The sequence below is a fragment of the Mytilus galloprovincialis genome, chromosome 13 (assembly GCF_965363235.1).
Source record: "Mytilus galloprovincialis chromosome 13, xbMytGall1.hap1.1, whole genome shotgun sequence".
NCBI lineage: Eukaryota > Metazoa > Mollusca > Bivalvia > Mytilida > Mytilidae > Mytilus > Mytilus galloprovincialis.
In genome coordinates, this window is record NC_134850.1 from 9,530,903 (window position 1) to 9,557,310 (window position 26,408).

At 31.6% G+C, this 26,408-nt stretch overlaps 1 protein-coding gene across 8 annotated transcripts in view; it reads left to right on the forward strand.

The window, feature by feature from the left end:
* LOC143056928 (uncharacterized) overlaps positions 1-26,408 on the forward strand; it is a 135,991-nt gene that overhangs the window by 86,264 nt on the left and 23,319 nt on the right. Inside the window, exon 1 of one of the 8 annotated variants that reach the window (XM_076230128.1) lies at positions 6,599-6,878. The exons of 5 other annotated variants lie outside the window; for them this stretch is intronic. In XM_076230128.1, the coding sequence (XP_076086243.1) occupies positions 6,822-6,878 (57 nt within the window). In that variant the 5' untranslated portion in view covers positions 6,599-6,821. Of the gene's footprint in view, positions 1-6,598; positions 6,879-18,027; positions 18,354-20,062; positions 20,190-26,408 lie in introns of those variants that run through there. 2 more of the 8 variants (XM_076230137.1, XM_076230136.1) reach the window with 2 other exon arrangements.

A 26,408-nucleotide genomic window follows, 5' to 3' on the forward strand; every position in this document is an offset into this window, starting at 1 on the left:
ATTTGTACTTAGATTTAAACATTTTTCTTTATCTGATTATAAAAGATACATGTATAAAGATTTTTTTAATAATATAAAATAAATGTGTTTATGTCAATGAACCAAGCAAATATGTAACCTGTATGTAACTTTATTTCATTTTTATTTATCAATATGAGGAAAAACGTGCATGTGTTTAAATGATATTTGAAAAGTAAACTTTCGAGAGGGTCTTAGTTTCTTTAATCTAAAAGAAAGGCCATTTAGATGCACGTGCAACTATGCATTTTCTTTACTTTGAACAAATGATAAACGTGTTTTAATATTTACTTTCATACAAAATTATTGCGAGGAATTTGAAAAGTAAACAATATTTAAACAAATAAAAAGGAAAACAAAAAAGAAAGAAAAGTAAATATATGAATGTGCAAAGTATTAGTATTACAGAATGTACATGAACTTTCAATGTTTGATCGATGTGAACAGTGATACATGCATGCACGTACACTATACTGAAACGTATATTTAATATTGAAAATGAAATAATACCAATATTAAAATTTTCATATGCAAACTAACTTTAACTTGTTTTAATTTAACAGCAATACTATAATTGCTATTTGAAACAAATTCAATTAAATTGAATATTATGCAAAATCCGCCTGGCAATCGAATCAACTTCAGAAACATAATATGTGGTAAGATTGAAAGTCGACTTTCGGAACTTTCTAAAAGTTCTAAGGTTTTGGTTATCAATCCAAGTAAGACATGTTTGCATACCATGTATAAGCTTAACATGTAGTTTGTATATGACAGATGCAAATAGCGATGCAGTTTTCGTACAAACACTATCATTCGTTGCCAGCCCCAAAATAATAATGGGGGTACATTTACATAATAGGACAAAACAACAAAACAACATAAACGTCAAACGTCATAAAATAAAATTTTGAAAGCAAAATAAAAATAGTGTTGCATTTTTGAAAGATTTGTTTTAGGAGGGGCTGGGTGAGAGTAATTTTTCCATACATGCATCTATATAGATGCTTATGCTGCACACCATCACTTTACAGGGTCGTACGATGAATGTGTAACTTTGGGTTGTCTTTTAGGGGATGTTACTCAAGGATTGCAAAACACTCAATGCCTATTCAAGGAATTTATAGATTTATTTTGTAACTTTCCAAAACAAAGAGGGGGCAAATCCTGTAATGTTAAAATTTCTATTTAGATATAAAATTTCTTTGCGTTTCTATCAATTTACAAAAACCTGTAAATTCTCCATCATCGGTCGCTTTTCAAATATGCGTCTTTCAATATACTCTCCTTTACCAGGAATGCTTACTAATGGATATATATACAATCAGCCCCTGTAATAACTAATAGATAATTCCCGCAAACGTGTCATATAGAGTGTCATAATGTCGCCATTTTGAAACCAAAGCAATACTTAAACGCTTCAAAGACCAAGATATGCCATTAACAGACGAACAATACGCCATTATTATGCTATTATTTTACCGGGAAAACTATAGTATTATATATGGCGTAGTAATTTAGTTGTCAGTTTCAAACATTTTCAATCACTTATGAAATCGACTTTAGAAATATCAATACGAAAACAGTAATCAAATTGATGCTAAATAATAATCAATTTTTGGCCGAACAAAATTTTGCAATTTCGATGTTTAAACTTCAAGTAGAACAGCTGCCGACAGAGGTGTTCATGTTGTATATCCGTCTTACCTCTCACTTTTATGGCTTTAAAACTTGGTAATTGTGAAATCGGAACACAAACACGTGCACTATGGTGTTGGCTTAAATTAGATTTTGAAAGTCGTAAAATTGGAGTTAAATATATAAAAAAAAAAGATGATGTGGTATGATTGCTAATGAGACAACTCTCCACAAGAGACCAAACACAGAATTGAACAACTATAGGTCACCGTATGGACTTCAACAATGAGCAAACCCATACCGCATAGTCAGCTATAAAGAATGCAATGAATTTGTATATCATGATACATGTGTTTATCTTTAAACAATGGTGAAAAACGAATCAGGCAAACTTGGTCTGTATAACAAATAAGGAAACCAAAGAATCAAAACACAACACAGAACAGAACAGAACAGACAAAACAGAACAGAACAGAACAGAACAGAACAGAACAGAACAGAACAGAACAAATCAAACAAAACAGGGGAAAAATATATTCAAAAAAAATTATTTAAATATGTCCTTCTGTATATATTGTACAAGTATAACATATAGAAATGGCATTTTTGAAAAGTAGTTTCAGTGACATATATATGCAAAGGCCATTAAACTTGTATTTTCCAAGAGCTCGTGTTTTACCAAAATATCCCCAAAGTCTCCTCAATTTAAAGATTTTCCATGTCAGATCGAGTGACGTGTTAAACAATTTTTGCAATTGTAATTACACGGAATATTACCAAGAGGATATGTTTAACATGATCAGTGCAACCTGATCAATGCTACAAAACCCTCTGTAACTGATTCAAATTCAATTATTTACACACTTAAAAACCGTCATTGTCAGGCGTATGAATACCATTTTATACCAGAGGAAAACTTTATGGGGTAATGAAAGGACACATATAATGTTGTGAGATCTGTAGAATAACTTGATGTTATGCTTTTCATGTATCCATTAAAACCTTGATACTATATTAAGTCTCAGATTGATTATATCTGCAACATATATTTGTAACATTACTGAAACTTAATCTATTCAGGCTCAACGTATCACACATGTTCGATTGTTTCTTAACTAGAAGGGTGTACTTGATTAACAATTGTGAAGTTTTTGTGGTTTTCCACTCCAAGTTATGAGCATGAAATTCAGAAGTTTTGTCGATATCAGTTACTGGACTTCGGAAAAGATTTCAGCCTATATACGAACGGTTCGGGATAGTTTTACGCTCTTGTGCAATCCTCTACGAAAATGCCAGTGTATAGATTTGTCATACAAAAATGAAATAAAATATATAAAACCAGTTTAAAAACTGGTAATCATCTTATGTAAGAAGCAATGCTTTTCAGTACAAATATCATTTATCGATCAGTTTATTTTCAAAAATCTTTGAAGGACAATTTCGAAACTTATTCACTTTTTAAATAATATTACTGTGGCAACATCAGGTTTTGACTGTTCCCTATAAATTCGATCCCGATACTTCTGATATTATTTTATAAATGATAGATGTAGAGGAAATAAATTTAGTATGTCGATAAGAAGTGTCTGTTGTCGCTGGATGAGGAATGGGGTTCTAGTTCGAGGCGAAATTATGAAGTTGTTTTCTTGGAATTAAATGCAATTATATAAGGTTTACCAATTGAAGTTTTCACGAGTTTTCAGTCTCAGGTAAAGATGTTAATATACTCTGGTCAGGAGATTTACATGAAATTTGGCTGTCAGCAGAAATCGATTGAAAAAAACAAAGAATTACCAAAGTGAAGAAAACATTTGTTTTACTTTCAACAAAACCATATTACCAGGATTTGTTTTAAATGGGAACTATCAATCTCGAGTGTATTTGATCGTAAATTAGATTTTTCTTGATTACTTTTCATCTCAAGTTTCTACAAAACACATCAAAGACGATGATTGCAGTGAAAATGCCATTACAGAAATAAATTAAAACATTGATCTGATCTGCAAAAAATGGCGGCAGGTTACGTTCTGAAAAACCTCGGAAATATCTCTGTATGACAATTCAATTATATTGGCGATATAGTTCCGAATAGATTAGATACACAATAATGATCACTTGATAGCGACCAAATCGATTTTTCTAAGACATGCAAGATTTTTATATCATCTTCAACTCTTTCCAATTTCCTTACAAACTAAATAATTTACAGAAATGCCAGAAAAACCAATGACAAACATAAACATTATCTATTGAAGCAGGTGTTCCGAACGCTCCGGCATCGTTAAATCCGAACCAATCTAACAGACACTTGAGTTTTATGATACTACTTAAGGAAACAGTTTTAGTCATTCCTCTTGTTACAGCTTCAAGTAGCATGATTGTTTTGAAATTAAACTGAAAAATAACAAGTTATTCTAGAAAATTAATTAAGTTTCCATGACAACCGATTTTCGTTTTTATTTTTTTATTTTTAATTATAATCTTGCAATGCTAAATTCTGTACTGAAATACATTTTAGTTTAAATAGAACCAGTTAAATTAATGAAAAAGAAGTTGGGTTTTCTTATTTAGTTGCTTATAATTATGTGAGGGAGAACTGGTAGTGGAAATATTCTTCTTTAAATCAAAATGGCTTTCGTTTTACTTGAAAAATTGTAAATTCTTGAAGGTGAAATAAAATCGCCATTTCAACCTCTATGTCTGATCTGTTCAGACTAAATTTACTGATTATCTAAACAAACGTAATCTTTACTTACCAAATCCTCATTTACCTTAAATTTTAAATCTCTAAGGATAATATTATTTTTATAATTGTATAATAACATTGATAAGTATTAGTTAAGCAGTATACTTCTTTGGCCATTAGCAGAGATTAACTCAGTTAAAACTGTCTAAGTATATATATATAAAGTGCCTAGAAAATTAACCTAACGATGTTAGAATAGATTTGATTCGTAACTTCCTCCCCGGCCGGGGCTGAAACCTGTACTTTTTATTTCTAACTTCTGCAACAACACCGCCTAGCATTGCGCAGAGACCTTATCTCGTCCTCTAACTATATATATTATATAAATTGTGGATACAGTGGGGGGTGGGGTCAGGAGGTTGGTACCTCATTTTTGTTTGGCAACGAATTGTTGTGTATGCAGACAAATGGTAAGAACCCCACCACTTTTTATATTACTTAATGTGTTGGAACCTCTTTTAAAAAATGACTGAATCCAGCACGTCTGTCCCATGCAAAACGTCAAACATGGTTTTTAAATATTTTTGTATTCTATTTCTTTTATTTATTTGTTTTTCACTTCTTTTGTTTTTTATTTTTAATCTAAGGCAAACTAGTATCAACTACCAATACAAAATAATCCTTCAACCAGGGGGAGTATTTAAGATGAAAAACGTGTCACTTAACACTTGCACAATCGTATTATTTTTATAATGTTCAACATTATTTCTTCTAATCTTATTAAATAATATTTTTCTTTTTTTTTTAAAAGGGGGAGAAGGAGGTTAATAACAAATACATATTGGTGTCAAGGGGTGAATTAAAATGAAAAACTGTCATTTGCAAAATTTACTAAGCTGTGTGGTCATCATTTTCTCAGTTCAACATGTCAAAGGTCGATGGTTCTTTTCAAACACTCCAGCTTCCTACAACAACAAAAACTGACCGCAACGTTATTGCCAATAGTGCTAAAACAGTCCAAAAAATAATCAATAAAACTCTATTCCATTTCATTTATTCATGTTCCTTTTCATTTATTTTTGTACTACCTCAAAAATATAAAGATAGCAAATACCTATACAAAATAAACATGTCACTTAAAAACTGCAGGACATTTTTAACAAGCTTGACACTATACTGATCCTGATCCCGATCTGTTCGTAGATTGTTATCTGTTCGGTCATCTTTAAGGGAAATAATTGTACAATTAAGATCCATTAATACTGATATGAAAATGATCAAAATGCAGTGATAACCATCTTCGTGACGTAATTAGAAAAAAAATGACATCTGACCTGAACAAATTTAAAAGATCTTAAAAAATGTATATATTGGATTTGAAAGCCAATTAGCCATTCACTTTAATTTTAAAAGTGATTGAATGATTTTAATTTTTTTATAATTCAAATTTTTAGATACGCTTTAAATGGTAACAAGTTCAGTATAACAAATTTAAAATGACATTAATTTAGCATTTCAAGTTTGATATTAAAATTTATTTCAAAACTGGATACAACAAATGAAAATTTGTAACGTCGACCTTGACTGGCTATCCAGCCCTTGTACGGTCGGGAACTGGATATACATGTATGTATATAGTTGAATATTAAGGTGTTAGTATACCGACCGTACAAAGACCCTCGTGGGTAGTCAAGGTCCTTAAAAAAACCTGCGTCATCGTATATTTTAGATAAATTTGATTCACATCGTACATGTATATTAAGTTTTTTGTCTCCAAATCTAAAAGATAAATATTATAAAGTCCTATCCTATATTTTGCATAATAACACTTAATTCATGACAGTTTCAATGATTGTCTGGACAGGGGTACATAACTCTACATAAGTATAACAAATACACGTCGATTCTGACTGAGGACAATATCTGCCCATGCAGTAGTACCCTATTACGTCTGTTCTGACTGAGGACAATGTCTGTCCAGTAGTACCCTATTGTTAAAACACCAGACTAATCTCTATAATGATGACACATTCACAAATATTTTCTTTAAGAATTAGATAAATACTCCTCAAATAATCAATATTTAAAAATTTAAAGAAAGTTTTATCAAACTTGTAAGTGAATGAAAGCAAATGTCTCGGATTTAAAGGTCTCAATAAGGTTAAATGGTCCGGAAATTGTACCTCGGGGAACATCAAACAAACTCATTAGAATTAGAGGGTAATATACGATTCTTAAAGGAGAATTTATATCCTTATTAGGCGTACATTTCAATGTATGTTTCGATGTTCATTTCAATGTTCATTTGAAAGCATTCAGTCAACATCGTTAATAAGTGATTTAGATTGAGGTGTTATAGGACGAATTCACCTGGAGAAGAAATTAAATAAGAGAAGAATTTCCTACGTACCTGTAACTTTTGATGTAATAAGAATTTGGTGACATATTTGTGTTTTTGTTTACTTTGGATTGTAAGAACATGGCCACTACTACATCTATAGATAATAGATCGAGATCTGCCAAGAAATCAGCTAGGGTAAGAAAAAAGCATATTGATTTAAGTCTTTTTTTGCAATTCGAAAGAGAAAAAGAAATTTCTTTTTTACTTTTTGCATCCTCACGTTTCATACGCCAAATATTTTATTGTCTAAAAAAATGTTAAATTGTTAAGGTTTTTATGAGAATTTATTATCATTTTAACTTAGGCTTAATATGTTAAACACTTGGGCATATGATCAATGAATATATTTATAGAATTGAATTGCATATGCAGGTGCTAAAATATTCAACGGTTATAAATCTTAAATGCTAAAGACTTTTCGTTTGGTTTAAACATAGATGTATTTCATCTATGGTTTAAAGAACGACCAACTGTAATTCTTCAGTGTCAGACTTGGAACTGAGGCCAATGTAATACATAAACAGATATGTAAAAAACAATCTTTTTAAATATAATATGGGTTTGCAAGAAAGTCCATCTTTTTTTCAAAATTTGAAGCCACATTACATTATTTGCAAACATTAGAGTTCAAAGTACTGATGTTGGTGTTTTCATCCGTAATCAGTACAATACATGCTTGTTGTTAATAATGCAGATATTAACTTCCGTTACAATAAATGTGCGCATTGATAAATGCTGTTATGACATGTCAACTGTATTGATATGCATGTCATGTTTCTGTCTTATAAGAAGAATATCCTAATATAACATTTCCCTTGATATTCATATAAGTAGGAAAGTTTCAATGCATTGGAACATAGATGAGAATTTCATAACGCCCAACGTCTAGACGAAAACCAATTACAAAATTTGACTCTCTGGAAAATTACATCTAAATTAAAATAGATCGTCTTCTGGAATTCGTTAAAAGAATTAGGAGTCACATTGATTTATACGTCAAATAAGCGCTTCGTAATTTCTTTTAAGTTTGGTTTCTTTTTGTGTTTCATATTTGAGATGATAATGTCCATTAGGAGATATTACAGATTCGAGGGTAGCAGGAACAATCACGCTGAGGTGTTTGCCACATGTTCCCCATTTCCTTAACCCTTTTTATTGTGGTAATATGTCTCGTGCATATTCATTAAGTTTTTACTTATTTCACTTATCTTATGTGTTACTAGTAATTGTTTCTTTTATCCATATAATATTACAATAGCAGTTGTTTATATATCAAAAATGCTGCATAAACAATTTTTTTGTTATTGTAATATCAAATATAAATTCAACAAAAAATACAGATAAAGAAGAAAAAGGGTTGAAGCTTAAGGCGCTTGTTTGAAGCATCAAATAAACAACTGCCCGCTATACTTTGTCGGGCATGTGGAATGAAGGTCTGTCTGATATTGTAGGCAAAGTAATTGACGTATATAAATATATATTTATAAGAAATATTTAGCTGTAAAATCAAAATTATTTTTTCATTTCAGCTTGCTCTCTATACATTTTTTTTATCACAGAAGTAATTTTGTTTTGTTAATTATTACTCTCAACTTTTACATTTTTGTTTTATTCAAAATATCTGACCTAATTAAAATACACACAGATTCTCACATAACTAGTAAAGGAATGATAATCATGTCCTTTCTATTTGTCATGTTAGTTTTGATAAGAAGTACTTATTTTGTGTATTCTCCTATTACTAGGTCAGGTATAGTTCGATAAGAAAGCTAATTTAATGAAATAAGAATTGGTTTTGCCGTGACAGTAGCTAAATTTTATGATAAATATACCTTATACAGGTAGATCGTATTATTAGTGAAAGTTTACGTATCCAAGTAGCCCCAGTCTGTGACCATTGTATGTTTTTCGGAATGTAGTGTATACAGGCAATTAGAACACGTTCATACTTGGCTTTAGTTCTTTGTTTGTTTTAGATGCACACCAAGTTAGTCCGATCCCATTTAGATTATGATAACGAAAATAATTCAGTCCTTCTCCGTAATCGATCGCGATCTCTGCTACTTTAGTATCTACACTCGTCTAAAGGCTCGGCCGATTCCGTTCTTCCATCTATATATATAGAAAGAGGGTTACTGATTCACCCGAAGGATTACAGATTTGCGTATCCGTCTCAACTAACGAATTAACTTTTCTCAAAAACTAAATTTTCATTTGCTCTTGTATAATGGCGTATTGTCTCATAGTTTTGACGACCTTTTTTGTTACTTTTGGATGTGTTATGCGGAACTGAACACTGAAACCGGCTTTCCGTGTATCATGGAGTTTATTTTTTTACACCGGGATTCGTTAAAAAATTGGAAGTTACTAACATCTGTATAGTTTTGTTTCAATTCTGATCTCGTGTACATGTATTCATGCTTTTTTATAAGTATAGTTTAGTTTCAATTCTGATCTCGTGTACATGTATTCATGCTTTTTTATAAGTAGTTTTAACATCATAAAATGGAGAAGACGAAGAATGGACAACCCTCCACAAGGGACCAAATGATACAGAAACTAACAACTATACGACCTTCAACAATGAACAAAGTTTATACCGCATAGTCAGCCTGAGAACCGGGTCAAATCTTACTTAAAGTCTCTAGTTCTTGTAGAACAAAATCCTCGGTTTTATTTTTCTCTTAAATTTTCTATTTTCATTTTGACACCAATTAACGCTTCGGTACTTTTCTATATACATGTACATTGCACATAACACGGGTCGAATGTTTTCCGCTTTGTGTCGTGTTTCTGTCCGGAAAGGTTAAATGCTGTTAAAGAGATTTCCGATTTCAATCACGTTTACAAATGTTGGTTCAAAATAATATAATTATGTCAATTTTGAAAGCGAATGGTTGTATTTGTCAATGGACAATAATAACAAGATTTTGTTCCGAATGATTCGACTTCCAGGAGACCTCTTTGTTGTTACTCGGAATTGGAAAAAATTAACGAGGAAAATTTGCATATTCTTTTATAACACAAATCCTAAAACTACATGATCAATAAACCGCTTTAGTTGGATTACAGTTTCACTTGTAAACTAGAGTGATGCTTTATTGAAGAAAAAACAGAAACGCAAACTTCACTTGACGTGAATTTATTGCTTTCTTTTTATCGCAAACTACCCTGCGGTTGTAAAACTGTAGTCGGAAATAAAAGAAGGATTTTTACTACCAGAATAAAAGAAAGATTTAACTTTGGCACTGATTACATTGTGACAGAGAAATATATTGAGTGCATTAATTTTACTGAAATGAAGAAAAGCTTCAAGCATATTATATTCATTAACTAAGGCACCTTAAGGAAATCTTTCACATATATAGAAAAACAATTTAAAATAAAATCATTTGAAAAAGATTTAAAACGTAGTTGCTGTTTGTGGTCACATTTTTGAAACTATACACATTTTTTTGTCATGCTCATCTGTACAAAATTTCGTCTCACCAGATGCTTAATTACAGCACTTAACAGATTTATTATTAGGACCTAACGTCAAGTATTGGGAGCCCATAAGAGGTTGCTAAGTGTGCTTTGCTGTGCATGATATAGAATTTTATGTAACTTTTAACCCCGGAATTAAAGCTCTGCATATTGAGATATGATTCAAATGTATATTCTTATTGAAAACAAGGACAATCGATGCATGTGATGGTAAAAACGAGTATAATGCAAAGTCTAGAAATTTAGTGCGGAAAAAGTGTTACGTACACGATGCCTTTCGATACACCCAATCGCTTTTTATGAATTTAATGTATCTCAAGCTTTGAGGTTATAATTATAATTAGTCGTAGAAAGCTGTAAACTTCATTACAGAAACGGAAAACGCTTTCATCAATTAATGTACTTTTAATTGTTCTACAAGCGTTTGCATAACCCTGGTGTTAGATCTGTGTCATTGAATCTGACAATTATGAACAACGAAGAAACACGAAACGACATTTATGCACGCAGGTGTTCGGTCATGCATGGAATGTAAAGAAGTGTTGCTCTTTTAACTCATAACAGATACACCTTGAGGGTGTGTTTGCATACATGTGCTAGCATACTTGATAATGTGATACATTGTAGCATTTTCGATAAGATGCTCTTACTGTATCCCTGCATAGCCCCTTCGCCTTTAGTTGAAGAGGTTAAGGGTTCGATGCCGTGTCGTGCTTATAATCTCTTTGTCTCATAGTTTTTCGAATTTCTCTGGACTTTACATATAAGGCGTTTTTAAAGAACGGCTCGGAGTGGCGGTAACGTAGAATATGAGTGACATGTAAAAATAAGATGTAAAATGATTGCCAATGAGACAACTTTATAACAAATTACATGTACATAGAAGAAGTTTTATTTACAAGATTTGCATTTGAAAGCTATGAATATGCATTGATATTGCAACTGGGCGTAAAACACCCAACAATCAATCATTCAATCAATATGTCACTATATCGTGCCACGATGATGGTTATTTTGATAAATGCAGTTAATGTCGTAATTTTCTATATAATTTTACCAAACGGAAGTGAAACTTATTAGCTCAGTCTGAAAATTTGCCTTTAACCATAATGTCCACTTTCTGTCAATTGCTTCAAAAGAAAGTTATTTGTCTTTAATTGGAACCAATTATCTTAGAATCTCGTTAAACGAGATTAATGTATTCCTTCTAAAATTAAGTCCATAGAATATTTTTTTCAACCAAAAATACAACAAAACAAGATTTGCTTCGTAATGCAAACATTTGATAGATCAATCAATTCCCAAAAAACCTAGTGCACGTCAATTTAAACATTAAGATGAACATTTCCTTCAATTTTGATAATCGTTAGTGATTGCATCGCAATCTAACAAGCTCTCTCATTAAGTTCGGTTGAAACCTGTTTAATTAAACTCATTCCATTTCTTGTAACATGCAAGATATCATTCATCATAATTCGTTTGTATGGAGTAATTTGTGATCTACAATTTATAATGTTGCACTGTCAAAATGAAATGCTTTTATCATTAGAATCTTTGACAGATTTAACTTAAACTTGATAGGAAGGTTAATCTATCCTCTCGAGTATCTCTTTGCACATTCTGATGCGTATACTTTGCATCTAGCATACTTTTTTTACATTGGAGTATGTAGTTGTCCAGAATTATTTTAGAACATTCGGCGTACAAAATAAATGCATTTTCGCTAAAAAATTATTTATTAGATAGAAACACATACATTTTAAATGAAAAGACATTTTTCTAAATATATATATTCAAGGTTTATCTATGGTTGAGGATAGTGTGTCTTATTTGTTTTTGGTGACAAAAGGGCACAGCCACGCTCGTAAAGATTCGGAATGTATTTCCGTTTCCGGATTTTAAATGAAACTGACTCTAAAATTATAAATTTTAGAACTTGATAAAATTATTCACTTTGATTTCGATTTCAAATTATAAATTCTTTGTTTTATTACATTATGCAAGCACACAGACAAGGAAACGGGAATTAGAAACACTCGATTAATTAAGACTAAAACATGTTTCGTTCTGTCAATATTCATTTCCTAGGTCACTTTAGACAAATATTTTATCTAAAGCTGATTTTATATCTCCTTCAAGCGATTTCAGAAAACGTGACTTTGAAAATATTACATTTTAATCTATTTTCACATTATGGTTTGCTTGCGAAGATAAACTACACATTTATTATACATGTATTGGTGTGTGTCTGCAAAAGGATAAATATTTGTGTCATGTGAAATATAAATGACCGTAAATACTTGAAGGAGTGACATACAGAGTCGGATTTAGGTGGGACAGAGTGCCGCCTCCCTTATGTGAAAAAAAATTGGTTGCTTTACATATAGAGAAATATTGAATCATGACTGGAGCGGGAACCTCTTAGAGCGGGAACCTCTTTTTTTATGAAATTTCTAGAACATCCACTGACACAAATTATTTTTTTCTTTAATACTGCTTCACACAAAAGCAATTTTTCGAAAGGTTTTTCAACCTGTACTAAAACTGATACTATCACAACTGCATCAATATAATTGAAAGAACTTCTGTGATTTCGTTTTAGTTATAACACCTATATACATATCCAGTCAAGATATAGATGTGAATTTTATTTAGTTTGGCAGCTTCTTTGAGGTTCTAACAATGGTATAGCTTACTTTTATTAACATTTAAACATTTAAAGAAATACAAATTGGCCCAATACTTCAACTCAGTTTTGAAAAGTTAGGAACGTATACCAAAATGTATTGGGGGGGGGGGGGGGGATTCTTAACCCATAACGACACAATAATAAATTAAGTTCAGTTTTAATTTTAGTCATGTTGATGTAAGAAAAATAAATTAAACCCGAAAACATGTCAGTAATTTGAAATATTTGCACAAAAATTCGTACAACTGCAATATGCGTTTAGCTACATCAAAATGTTCATCATTTTCATTCAGTGATACATAGTGGCGGGTCCGGGGAACTGTATAGGGTTTAACCCCCCCCCATATTTGATCGTCATTTTTTTTTTAAAGGAATTGAAACGAAAAACAAAAAAATCGTGTTTTTCACGTACATATATATCATAATTTTTCATAATTTTTTAGTATATAATCGTCAAAAAACAATGTTTGACTCGCTTCAATCGGCTCTACTCATCAAATTTGTGGTTTTAAGCTCATTTTAAAAATAGATGTGAACGTTTTATTAAACATATGAATTACACATTAAAGTGTTATCTTCTAAATAGTTGTTCGGAATAACAATCTTTTGTGTAAACAAAAACAGTCCGGAAAAAGAGTTTATCCTTATTGAGATTTATCAATTTCAAGATCAATTTCCACCTAAATTAAGGTTTATGGTCCGTAGAGAGAAGTTTTACTAACTATATCATCTATTTAAAAGGTTACTAGATCAAATATTACTTTGTGCATGGTTGAGAGAGAGAAAACAAGGCACCGAGCTTCAGAGTCAATCACTGTTTCCCTCGATAATAATATTTATGTAAAAAACGAAATGAGTTATTGTCATGAAATGTGCGTATTATCTTGATTGAAAATTTCATTTTAAAAGTATTTGGTTAGCGACATATTTGTTTAATTTATCAACTTCCGTCTGAACTTTATTGACATTTTAAATGATACATTTGAATTTAAACTGTAATATTTTTATAAAAATAGCACACGTTTTTACATGAACAGTATACAATTATTTTAGAAATCATACTGCCATGGTTTTACCAACCAAGAATAAAAATTAAAAAAATTAAAATGAAATCTGAACGGATCGTGATTGGGTGTGTCTTACTTTTCGCTGAAAAGAAATGTCACGTCCTCTAAATTCCGACCGGCAGTAAAACACTTGTCTGTTTGATTGTGCGGGATGTACAAGTACGCAGCTACGTCCGGTCAGAATGCCTCGCGTAAAGACAGTGCTACACTCTCTGTATACGTTTTAAAAAAACCTGCAAAAACTCTTTCAGTGGCCGGGTCCGTACAATAGGTGGCCTGTTGCAATGCAAATTTCTGCCCCTAACTAATGTTTACCTCCATTTTCCAGTAGCAGTCAAGATTTCCCCGACCTTCTTCCAAGATGGCCTCTATATTACAGGAATGCATATTGTTGTCATTTTCAAAATGGACAGAAAGTATATAAAAAAAGGAGAAAAAATTCCTTAAAGAAAAATATAGAATACAGAAATGAAGGACCTTCACACAGACCCTTATAATAACGTAACATCGTGTTATTTCATACTTTTATATTGATTGGTAAGATTTGTGTCATCTTATGGAACATCTGTATCTGTCACATGTCTGTTGTTTACAAATATACATCGACGAACGATAGAACAATGGACAAAACTAGGTGGCTCTGAAATTTCTAATCATTTCTTTGTATTTCTGATAATAATATTAAACTAAAAATGATAGGACGTTTGCCGATTCGTACAAGGAGTTTTGGGAATAAAGCCCTTCAGAATTCTTCTGAAATTATAAAAGAAGTACAAGAAGTTTCAGGCCATTCCAGACTGAGTATTTGATGCTATATATACAGGCGTTGCCGTATTAATATTTCTATTACTTTTATTTTTTTAAATAATTATACGGAGTTCCCGCCACCGGATGTGCCCAAGTCTGAATTTCCGCTTGAGTTTTCCCTTTTTAACACCTAAATGAGGACTGTTTATGTAACTTTATGTATCTTTTAACAATATCCATTCACAATGCTATTTCTGGCATGGTACATCAGGGTTTTTTTTATTCACATTTCAGTAATGTCATCAAGTATAGATATTATCAATTTATATTGGAGAAAAACAGTAAAGAAAATAAAAAGAAATCAGTCTCTGTATCGAAAGTTTGAGCTGGCCAAATCTTCAAACATTAAATTGAACGTTACATTTGAAGTGCAGTCTGTTCCTCATAAATTTACATATTACATAAACAAAGGAGTATAATAAACGGATTTTATGGTGTGTTAAATAGATAGAATATATACAGAAGTGATGTGTTAAATAGATAGAATATATACAGAACGACTGTTTCAGTAATAAATTGTATACACTAAAAAAAAGTTATATTCCTCGTAAAATTCAAATAGCTTCTAAATTCTTTCAACAATTTTTTAGTGTTTATTTTTATTCAAAACTTCAAAAGTGTTTCATTATGTATTGCCCATGCCATTGAAGGCAACGTACATCTTCAGTCGCTTACCCTGTTCCTAAAAAAAATATAAGTATTGTGCATTTTATACATATTTTATCTCCATTCTAGACCAATTGCTTTAGACAAAACAAACTTAGAAACTCGGGATCATCAACTGCTTCATAATTAATTTGGTATTTTCATTTCCGACTTGAGTCTTAACCACCTAATGTTTCAGTCGCCAACTAGACGATGAAGAATCATTCTGATTATGCTACAGTTAATTCTACTTTACCAAGAGTTCAGTGATATATGATCAACAAATTTATATCAAAGTCGCGAATCTTTGAAATCAGGCGTGAAGTCGGGACTAATGAAAACAAATTGTGTCATCCATCCCGAGCCATTACACTAGAAATCAATAGAAATACTCTTGATTTACATCAGTTTGTTTGTTTAGGTTGTTTACTTATTCATCACAGCATTGCTTTTATGCGATAATTTTCTGATGTTTCGGTAGGATCCGTCATATAAATGTCATTAATTAAAAAATATAGTTGATGTAATGACCCTAAAGAAAATATTTTGTTATTTATGCTTTTGGGTTTTTCATCAAGCTTGTGATTAAAAGCGGACCTCGGTGGCTAAAGGTCTAAATAGTTCATCTGTAGTGATAACAAGCTTACAGTAGTACTACATCTATAGAAATCACTAGCATGTCAAATCCAAAATTATGAGTTCGAACCCACTCGTGGCAGTAAGGCGAGTTATACTAAAATCTTGCTATTTCTCCTGCTGAAAATCGGGGCTCCTCCTCTTGTACTGTGGTTTCCAGAACAAATAAAAACTGGCGGCAACGATATAGCCGAGAGAATAGAAAGGTGCGTTAAACATAAAAAAAAAACCAATCATGATTGAAAAGATACGCGAGATGAACTTCAATGAGACAGCAACTCTGCAACATGATAACTCATAAAAAGACACTGATTATTGGGGCAAGGCGAGTTATATTTTATACCTTAATCTCCCTGAAATGTATGTACATTTTACTGACATTTTAACTATATTCTGGTTAGTTGAATTGGCGTTCAACAGTGATGTTAACTCAAATATAGATACTATCTTACCCTAGGATGAAGATAACCAGTTTAAGTTATTCTCAAGGATGCCATATCTTGGTCAGAAACATACTGGTCACTTGCTAAAGTGCTAAAGAGAGTCGATATTTTACAATTTCTTTGGGTTTTTTTTGTTGTTTTTTTCTGTAAACGGTTTTTATTTCTTCTGCCAAGGTAACGAGACCTATATTTATCTTTATGTAGTACACATCGGATTATATATATATATATATATGTCAGTAGGTATATATAATGCAATTTAATGCAATCTTTGTCGTAACGAGTGATATCTTATCGGGACCTTATCATGAATTTTTCTCTTTCTTTTGTCAGTTTCTGCATTGCGATTCTTCCTCTTTGATATAATTCGTGTAGACAGTTAAGCAATTATCATTGTTTCCAGCCAATTACATCTGTATTGCCTTCCAAATTAGATTAGTCTCAAGCCATCATTGTGTAATCTGTTTACTGTCAAATCTCGTTGTTAATCGGCTTTTCTCGTGTCCAGCCACCATCGCTCGGAGTCAAATTCGTCTGCTAAAAAGCAGGATATTGCATTTTAAAATTACAACCTATCAAGTTGACTGGGTATACAATAAGTTCCATCCAGTCGAAAATCATATACCAAGGGAACCCGTTTGGCTGGTATGGATGTATTAATACTCAGCCACGTATATGATCGGAATGGGGACGTCAAACCCGTATTGAGAATAATACGCTCTTTGCGCATTAGATACCCCATTCAACAATGGCATTTAGGGCCAATAAAGATGGCCTTTTGTAAGAGGCAAAAGTTGTGACCTTGTGTGACCTACAGGTCCCATTTTTGCCCAGTGGCATTTTTTATCTCGACCATCATCCCGATCGACCGACTCTGTAAAACCTTCTTGTTGACAATATTGTTGATGTTTTCGTCCTAAATATGCATGAAATAATTGCCACTGGATGTTAAGCAAACACATAATAATTAATTTACCAAATTATCTTTAAAACGCCCATTTCAAAAATATAATATCAATGTGTGCTTGATATAGCCAAACTCTCCGTAAAACCCGTCAATGATCATTGTGACAAACATTCCAGCTGTGTCAGATTAAAAACTTTCCATTTTAAGAACATTTTAAATTAGTTTGTTTTACTTGGATTTACTCATATCTAAAGGCTTTGTTCAGTATACAAAATTTATTCTTTCTTCAAAACTTATTAGGAAAATTTTAATAAAATCAAAATCTAATAAAATCTATTCAACTCGGTGAGCGTTAAGCATTTTGGCAATATAGAACAAAGAAATGACATCCAGAGGTACAGTTGTGTCTCCTGAACTTGTTTAAATTTACTTTCACACCATGTATCATAACAACAAAAATAATGGATAATTTGTTACATAAAGGTGCTCTAGGTACGCAAGCACACGTGGTGTGCATAATTTTTTCTTCGTCTGCCCTAGATGCTTTATTTGTGAAAGAAGCGGTTTACTTTTTACCTGTAAATGAAAAAAACAACTATACTGTAAAATGAATTACTGTGAGTGTGTATAGCAATTTATTTCTAAGTGTGTCGCATCTGCCATGTGTGACTAACGTAAAGGCGGTTTCCATTGTTCCGGGTGTAAATAGCGTTTTACATCAGTGTACTTGACGTTTGATTTGTAAGAGTGTGTTTAACAAGTAAATAATAGAAACTCAGATCAATGCTGGTGAAAGAAGAGACAAAAACTTGACATTTAATCAGGATATACACGTTTTTACGTTCGGAATAACTACTTTTGTTAATCAATAAAGACTAATTAATTGTGATCAATATTCATTGATCGGGATTTCTTTTGGAAATGAGTAGGGTAAGTAAACTCGTTCTTAATTTAATTTTAAACATGGGATATTTAAATTATTTACAAGTTTCAGTTACATATAGAAATGTTACAGTGATTTGTGTCAACACAGGATAATGTTAAATGCTGTAAAATATAAAATGAAAATTGTCAAATATTTAGTCATTGTTATATGTTTACTAAACGTACAGGTGTCTAACACATTAAATATATTACGAACACTTTTATATAGACGTACTTAGTATTATTCAAGATTTTGTTACGTAAAATTGTTGATATAAGTTTAATTTAGTGGGTTTTAGAGTTGCAGTCTCTTTAACCCCTTAATATCATGTATGTTTTTATCTAGCTAGTAGTGTTATTGTGTTGCTCGGCTTTTCTTGCTGCAATAAATTTTACTAGCTCTCTGGTCATATTTTCGTTTCTGTAATGGTGCAATGTAGCAGTTTTATCATCGTCAAGGGTTTTGCGGGTTTTGAGGGGCGGTTGGGCAGGATTTTTTATTCTTATTTTCATGTTATCACTCTTGAATTTCTTTAAAAAAAAAGTTTCTGTGTCTTGTAAGTAATTTGGTATTTTTTAGTTATCTTATACTAAATCCATCTTGTTCAAATTAGAAAATTTTTTTGGTCATAGAAATTGAAAATCTTGATAGAATTATACAGACTAAAATTTATGACTATTCACAATCCACTTCAAATTGAAAATCACCTGGCCCCATGACAGTTTACACCCGAGGCTTATTTTGATGGTCATTTAATGATTCACCATTGAAAGTCATTAAGTTTTAGTTCTTAGCTTAATACCTTAATGTGTTCAATCCCTAGATAATTAAAACTGGAGCTAGTATTTGTTTCATCTTAACAAGGAGACAACAATAGAGAGTTAGATTTTAATGAGTATCAGTAACAATGTAAATATTCTATCCACTTAATAAGCTTATCCCGTCATCATAGGGGGGTTCAAAGGGAAGTATTTCCCCCAATTTCATAGCTGTATATCATATATATATCTTTATTGCAAAATTACACCCATGAGGGTCAAGCAATACAATGAAACAATAATTTAATACTATACAATGCAATACAATGAAATACAATGTAATACAATGAAATACAAAATAATACATAAGTAGTAGTGAAAAGATGATATTGGCTTGATCCGAAAATTTTAGTTTGATGAACCAAGAACGCAATTTGAAATGAAATGCTAGTTACATTTCACAATATAGCACTGGACAGACACGTTACCGCCCAGCTGTCGATCAGATGTGAATTTCATTTATTAGCTTCTTCCCGCGATAAACAAAGTGTCTTTTTCAGAACCCTATAAGACATCTGAGTGACATATTATAGACCAGACTTTATAGAACCTTTGAATTGATCGCATCATTCGGCGATATTATTACATTGCATTGCTTTCTTTATTTACACAGAGAAATGCCGTCTAATTAAGCAGGAAATTGGCTTATCCATGTAATACCACAAATAATCAGCCGGGAGCACTTTCATTGTCAGTTTCAGTTGGATGTTATTTCTCCAAACGTCTGCCATGTTTTCTTTTCTTACCGTCCTGGGTTGAAGGTTTTGTCAGTTAAAATAATAATACTAATCATTGGAAGAAATCAACCGCCATCTTAATGCTCTTCGGATCATTGTTTCGTATTAAATGATACTATCACATGATTTTCGTTTGATAGCCTGTCAAGAAATTGATTCTTCTTGTGAACAGAGCTAGCAGCCTTTTATTGGCCTCCTTGGAATCGGATGAAAGGATCGATCACTTCTCAATTAATTCTTGCGTGTATTCTGTAAAATAACAAGAATCATGGTAAATTTCTTCAATGTAAGTAATAAGTGATTATTTGAACTATAATAATATATTATTAAATAAGATTCTTTTTTGAACACTGCACAAGTTCTAAGACTTGTTTAAAAAAAAATATAGGATTTTGAAATAAATATTAAATATCAGTTTAGCGAAATTATTGCTTTGTACATAAAACAATTTACATGACAGTTTTTCATTTTTGTCTGTAGAGAAATTAATCTAATTGGGACTTCCAAAACATTATGGAAGTTTGAAGAAAACAAGAGAAGGACTTATTTTTTTCGTTTAACATAACATACTTGTACTTCAAACGATGTACTTAATATCATGGTATACGGATACTTGTTATAGTACTTGTAATGTAATAATGCTTTAAGAGACCGTCATGATGTAAGGACAAAGTTGCTAAATTGAGAACCAGGATAAGAAGATGAAAGATAGTAGTTTAGTACATTCCTCTAAACCTCTCTGAAAAACTAAAAACGTATTCTATATCGATTAAGGGAGCTACCATTTGATTTTTATGGGGGGGGGGGGGCTAGGATGAAATTTGAAAAAAATAGGCAGGACAGGAGTTTTGAGTAAAAAAAAAGGCAGGATGAGACACTTGCAAAAAAAAAAAAAAGGCAGGACGACAATTTAGGTAAAAAAAAGTCAGGATAAACTAAAAAAAAAAAAGGCAGGACCGAACAGAGTGAAAAATAAAAAGGCAGGACAGAGATTACAGCTAAAAAAAAATGCAGGACAAAATTTTTCATCCTAGCCCCCCCCCCCCCCCCCCCCCCCCCCATAAAAATCAAATGGTAGCTCCCTAACAAGTAAACCAGTTCTCCAATGTATCGCTCATTCACGAGAAGTTTTACAGTGATAATTCTAATTGGACTTTCAAATCGTTATCTTTTTGACAGTTTGCTGAAATATTGGAATGTAACGGAACATGTACATCATAGAGGGACACTGTTATGAACCGTAGCTAGTGTACGGAACATAGTGTTTCCCACTTGGCAACAATCTCCAATAAAGTTAAATATAAAGACTCCATTATTTGATAGTATATTTAATTTTCACAGTTTTAAAGGTAAAAATAACAGCCTTTTGTCCATAAAATCGTATGTCATTGTGTAAGTATCGTAAACTCGGAGTATAATCCGAACAAAAAATGTGTGATGTGTAATTTAAAAGTTCACGGAATGTGATACGCAAAGATCTTTAAAATGCTTTATTTACCTTAGGTTTAATCCGTAACCTTGGTTTTTTTATGGTCTACTGATCCATGTACGAAACATCGAACAATGGGGTGTAGGACTTGGATTATAATAATTTCATGTTTCGCTTCTTTTTAACAAAAACTTCTATTCATATAAAAGTCTGAAATAAATGAAAAAAGATATTGATACACAAATTTTAAAATTTGAGAAAATAAGAAATTCTGCTTCATTGTATTTATGTATGAGTTTTTAGAATAAATTTTGAAATAACTTTAAAGATTAGAAAAAAATAAATAGAATTACCTAAAACTTGCAAAAACAAGAAATTTCTGTGTAAAGGTGAAAGTTGAAACACAAATTGTATTCAAAAATACACCCGATTAGATACAAGTTCTTTAAATAAACTGCATGCGTTTAATTTACGGTCTCAGAAGTTATAAATGATTTTCATATCTATGAAGCTTTCATATCTATGAAGCTTTCAAACAGAGAACACTGAAAACGTCAGGATTCAACTCGCTAGCTTGCCTCTCTAAGAGTGAAGGTCGAAGATATTGCAGAATAAGTGGATTTCCATCATCCTCTCAAAGATTGAAGGTTGAAGCTATCGCAGTATAAGTGGATTTTCATCCTCCTCTAAAAGATGAAGTCGCAGGTCTGTCATTAAAAGACGTTTTGCACTTGTTATTATAATTTATATATACTTACTTTTCATTACATATTTATGTACTTGAAAAGAAGTAAACAATTTGGGACACAAAAGTCATTTGTCGTAGCTATCTTCTACATGAAGTATATATATTACCAGAGACATGTGTGTCTTTGATATTGCTAGTATATGATAGTAGAACATCCAGAAAGTTGTTATACATGTATATATTTGATATTACTAGTATATGATTGCACTGCAGAACATCCAGAAAGTTGTTATATATCTGATATTAAGAGTTTGTTGAATTGAATATACAAATATCGTAAATAAGGATATGTTTAACTTATTGATTAGGGAATACATTATTTTTATTATACTAAGTTTTTTTTGCATATTCTATATTATTTATGTAAACAATGTGTTACATAAATGTCACATATCGTAGCCATCTGTGTATATATCATCTTTAGACAATATAATTATATTTATCGATGTTGAATTATCTTGTAGTTTCAGAAGCATAACGGCTCATGAACACTGCTTGTCATTTAGTTAGTAAACCTGCAACGTATATACTATCAGACCGAGGGTGATACAATGTACGGGGTGGGTGTTGAAAGTCTTATTTTACCACTGACTCACGTATATATTTGCTTCGACTTACAATCCAAGCGTCCAAGTAAAAACAGCAGGTGTATATCATGTATAACATCGTGAGTGCGAATACTGGCGGTTAGCATCATGTTTATCAAAATTTCTTGTGGTCATGTTTGTCATGATATGAATCCGTGTTGTAAATAAAGAACTCCCCCATACGTTCCTTTAGGCTCGAGGAGCTGTATAGTCCATACGTTCCTTTAGTCTCGAGGAGCTGCATAGTCCATGCGTTCCTTTAGTCTCGAGGAGCTGCATGCATAGTATTTATGCTTTAATTCTGTAATAAAAATGAGATTCAAAGAACGGTTATTCAGTGATATTGTTTGCCTTAAATTACCGGAGTATATAGGCTTTTTCCCCTGGAGAAGAATCCAAATTTGAAAAAAAAATGGCTTAAAACTATTCCCAAAAAAACAACTTTTTTCCCAAACAGTGCAGTTTCAGTAGTAATTGTGCATGATTACAAACTGAAAAACACTTCATTTAAACATTTTTCATGCCAAAAATGACTACATGTGCAGATTTGAGGGTCTATTTGTGTATCATCACTAACCGGCAATAGGGGGTCTTATTTCAAATGAGGGTTAACCTCTTTAAAAGGGATCTGCAAATTAAAGTTCCAGTCAAATTCATGGTTTATTATAAATTTCCCAATTTGATATAAATGACGCATATTTTCCCAATAAAAAAGGGTAGAGGTAGTTTTGAAAAAACCCAACAATATCACGGTTATATAACACAGATTTGTCTTGTTAAGAATGACATTAAAAGGATACGAATTTACGAGCCTTCCGAAACTTTATATTAAATTTATTAAGAAAAGTTGCTATACAAATTATTTTTAATGAAGATTGAAGCTCTCAATTTTCTAAATCACATTCTGCAGACTTCTGAAGTATAAATGAGTCATATCGTATATCTTAGTTTATCTGCTAGAAGTTTGAATAAACTTAATGATAAACCGAGCAGCAGATGCGACCATAGCAATATACTCAGGCGTGTCATAACTCGGACCAACACAACCTCACTGTGATCATTGCTAAATCATACACATGTATGGAATCTAAAACAGCCACAGTTTTTTTCAATCCTGACCTTTATACAATTTCACGTTTTGTAAAATTCAAATGATCACATTTTGTAAAATTCAAATGAATATGGGTATATCTTTTAATACGGAATTTTATTTCTGAACAAAAAAAGAGTATACATAACTGACTTACAAAATTAGCACGATGAGTTATCAAAATTAGAATGTTCTGTTATTTGAGGTTGGTGTGCTCGTGCACCGAGGGAAACGGCATTTGAATGCATGAAGGGAAAATTACTACTACTTTTTATGACAACAAAACCTACCTTTAAAAGTTTCTTGGTATCTAAAGTCATTGAATGCTTCTTGAAATATGTTTACTTTTTTCTGCAAAAATCAGGAGTTTCTGGTCACGTGTCTTGTGATGATGTGAGGTGGAAACTGAAAACTGACCAGCCTGTCAATTTCAAATGATGGACAGATAATAATTTGAAATTAAAAAAAAACATTAAAAGAGATGATGAAGTGAAATATAATACTTGCATATATATTAGAATGATTTGGATCTTTGTCTCTGATTTCTAATTTCTCAACCTCGTCAAACAAGACCCCTTTGACCTCTGAAGAGGTTCATATAGGGTAACTTGACAAAAGGAATTTCTTAATAAGTTTTGTCGATTTTCTGGCTCGCTTACTTTTTACGTTACTAATTTATTTGTTTTGTAACTTGTTTCTTCCATAATATACAAGTAATATATGCCATAAGCCCGGCTTAGCAAATAGTTAAAAAAAAAAATATCGAAACAACTTCGATGTAAGCAGGAATTGAAAAACTAATTATATTATTATATAAGCTGGAAAAAATTATTTCACATATCGAGACGAATTTGTTGACTAAAACAGTTAACTCTTAAAATACTCTAAAACTGCAATACCGGACTAAAATGAAGATATTCCCCTGTATGTAGATATGTCAAAACCCACCCATTTTAAAACAGATAACTCTTAAAAAAAAACTCAGAGTCTTAAAACTCTCTACTCTCAGACTAAAACGAAGATATGTTCATGTGTGTCCCTAACGTTCCCCTGTATGTATATATGTCAAAAACCACCCATTTTTTTTAACTGCTTAAGATATTTAATACTTGTATGTAACTGATTGTTATTTAACACATTTCTCTAATTTCAAGCTGAAATTTTAATTTGTTGTGGCGTTGACGTTGCATTTCTGTAACAAAACTAAGTATCAAATAACTAGTTTAATGTTTTAATTCATTTTATATCTTTTTTATATTAGTTTTAGAGAGTGTCAGGTTAATACTTATCATGCATTATTTTCATCACTTTTTTTTTTAAATATCCATTACCGCATTTGGTCTCTAAATTATAAGCACGATCGAGTTGCTTCCCTTTGATCGAAATAAATAGTGAATTTTTGAGTGAAGTAGAATAATCATGTTTTATTTAAACTGTAATACGACAACTCATTGTAACTCAGTCTTTTTATCATTGCATATTACCATACCTATCTAAAATATACAAAGAATATGTTTTCAATAACGTTTTGATAACGTTATATTATATGATAGATGTGTTTTATTATCAGATAAATTTCACCTTTCATTGTTAGTTGAGATTTTATGATTGTCGAGTTCACTGTTAAATATGTAAATTCTCCTCTTTATACCTATATTATTAAAATATAATCAAAACTTCATAAAAGCAAACTGAAAATTAAATTCACACTGAATAAGATCTGATAAGTGCCCGTAAAAGAGATACATCATTCATTTAAGAAAATGATTGTTTATTTAGCATAATTCAAATTTACTTTTTAGACGTTTAGGAGACTAGTAAGATCAGGAACAGGTGTGGCTTCAAACGGGGACACATCGGATTACTTCCCCTTAATACTTGAAGGGAAAATTAAACGTGACCTTTATTTTGTCAAAACACGGTCCTCTTACTCCAAATTCTCAGGAAGTTTCCTTGCATGGAATTCTGGATCTGCGCCTGAGAAGATGATCATTCAATTTTGGTTTATCTGAAATTGAAAATTGATTGATTAGTCCAGCAGCAAATATCTTATGAATATGTGATTCGACAGCATTTTTTTTATATTTTAAATGGCTTTTACCCTGTTGATTTTTTCATAGACATATACAAGTTTATGTCTCCGATATTTTATTCCGAAGAACCCGAAATTTATAGAAATGACAATGTTAATTGACTTTATTTATATTGAAGTTTATATGTACACGTATTACTTATGAAAAAGGATAGATAACTGAGATTTATTCAAATACACTTTGTTTCCATGATAACAGATATAAATGTCAGAACAAATGATCTTCGGGGATTTTTTTTTTTCAGTGCTCAGCTTAATTTGAAAATAATTGCATACAGCCAACAAGTATCTCTACAATGTATTCTCGTTTTAATTTAGATAATTGAAGAAAACCAGAGTTACGAGAATATTGATTGATTTCCAAACAAAGGATAACTTGTGTTTATAATTGACACGGGACGAATTATGGCATGATAATCAAATTTAATATCGATTTGTAAATTCCCTGTATCTTTCCAATTGCGATAATTAATATTGACACAAGTTATGTCCCTTAGACCAGAATATAATCGTTTGTTATGAAGAGTAGTTTCCCTTTGAAATTACAGATAATCAATCA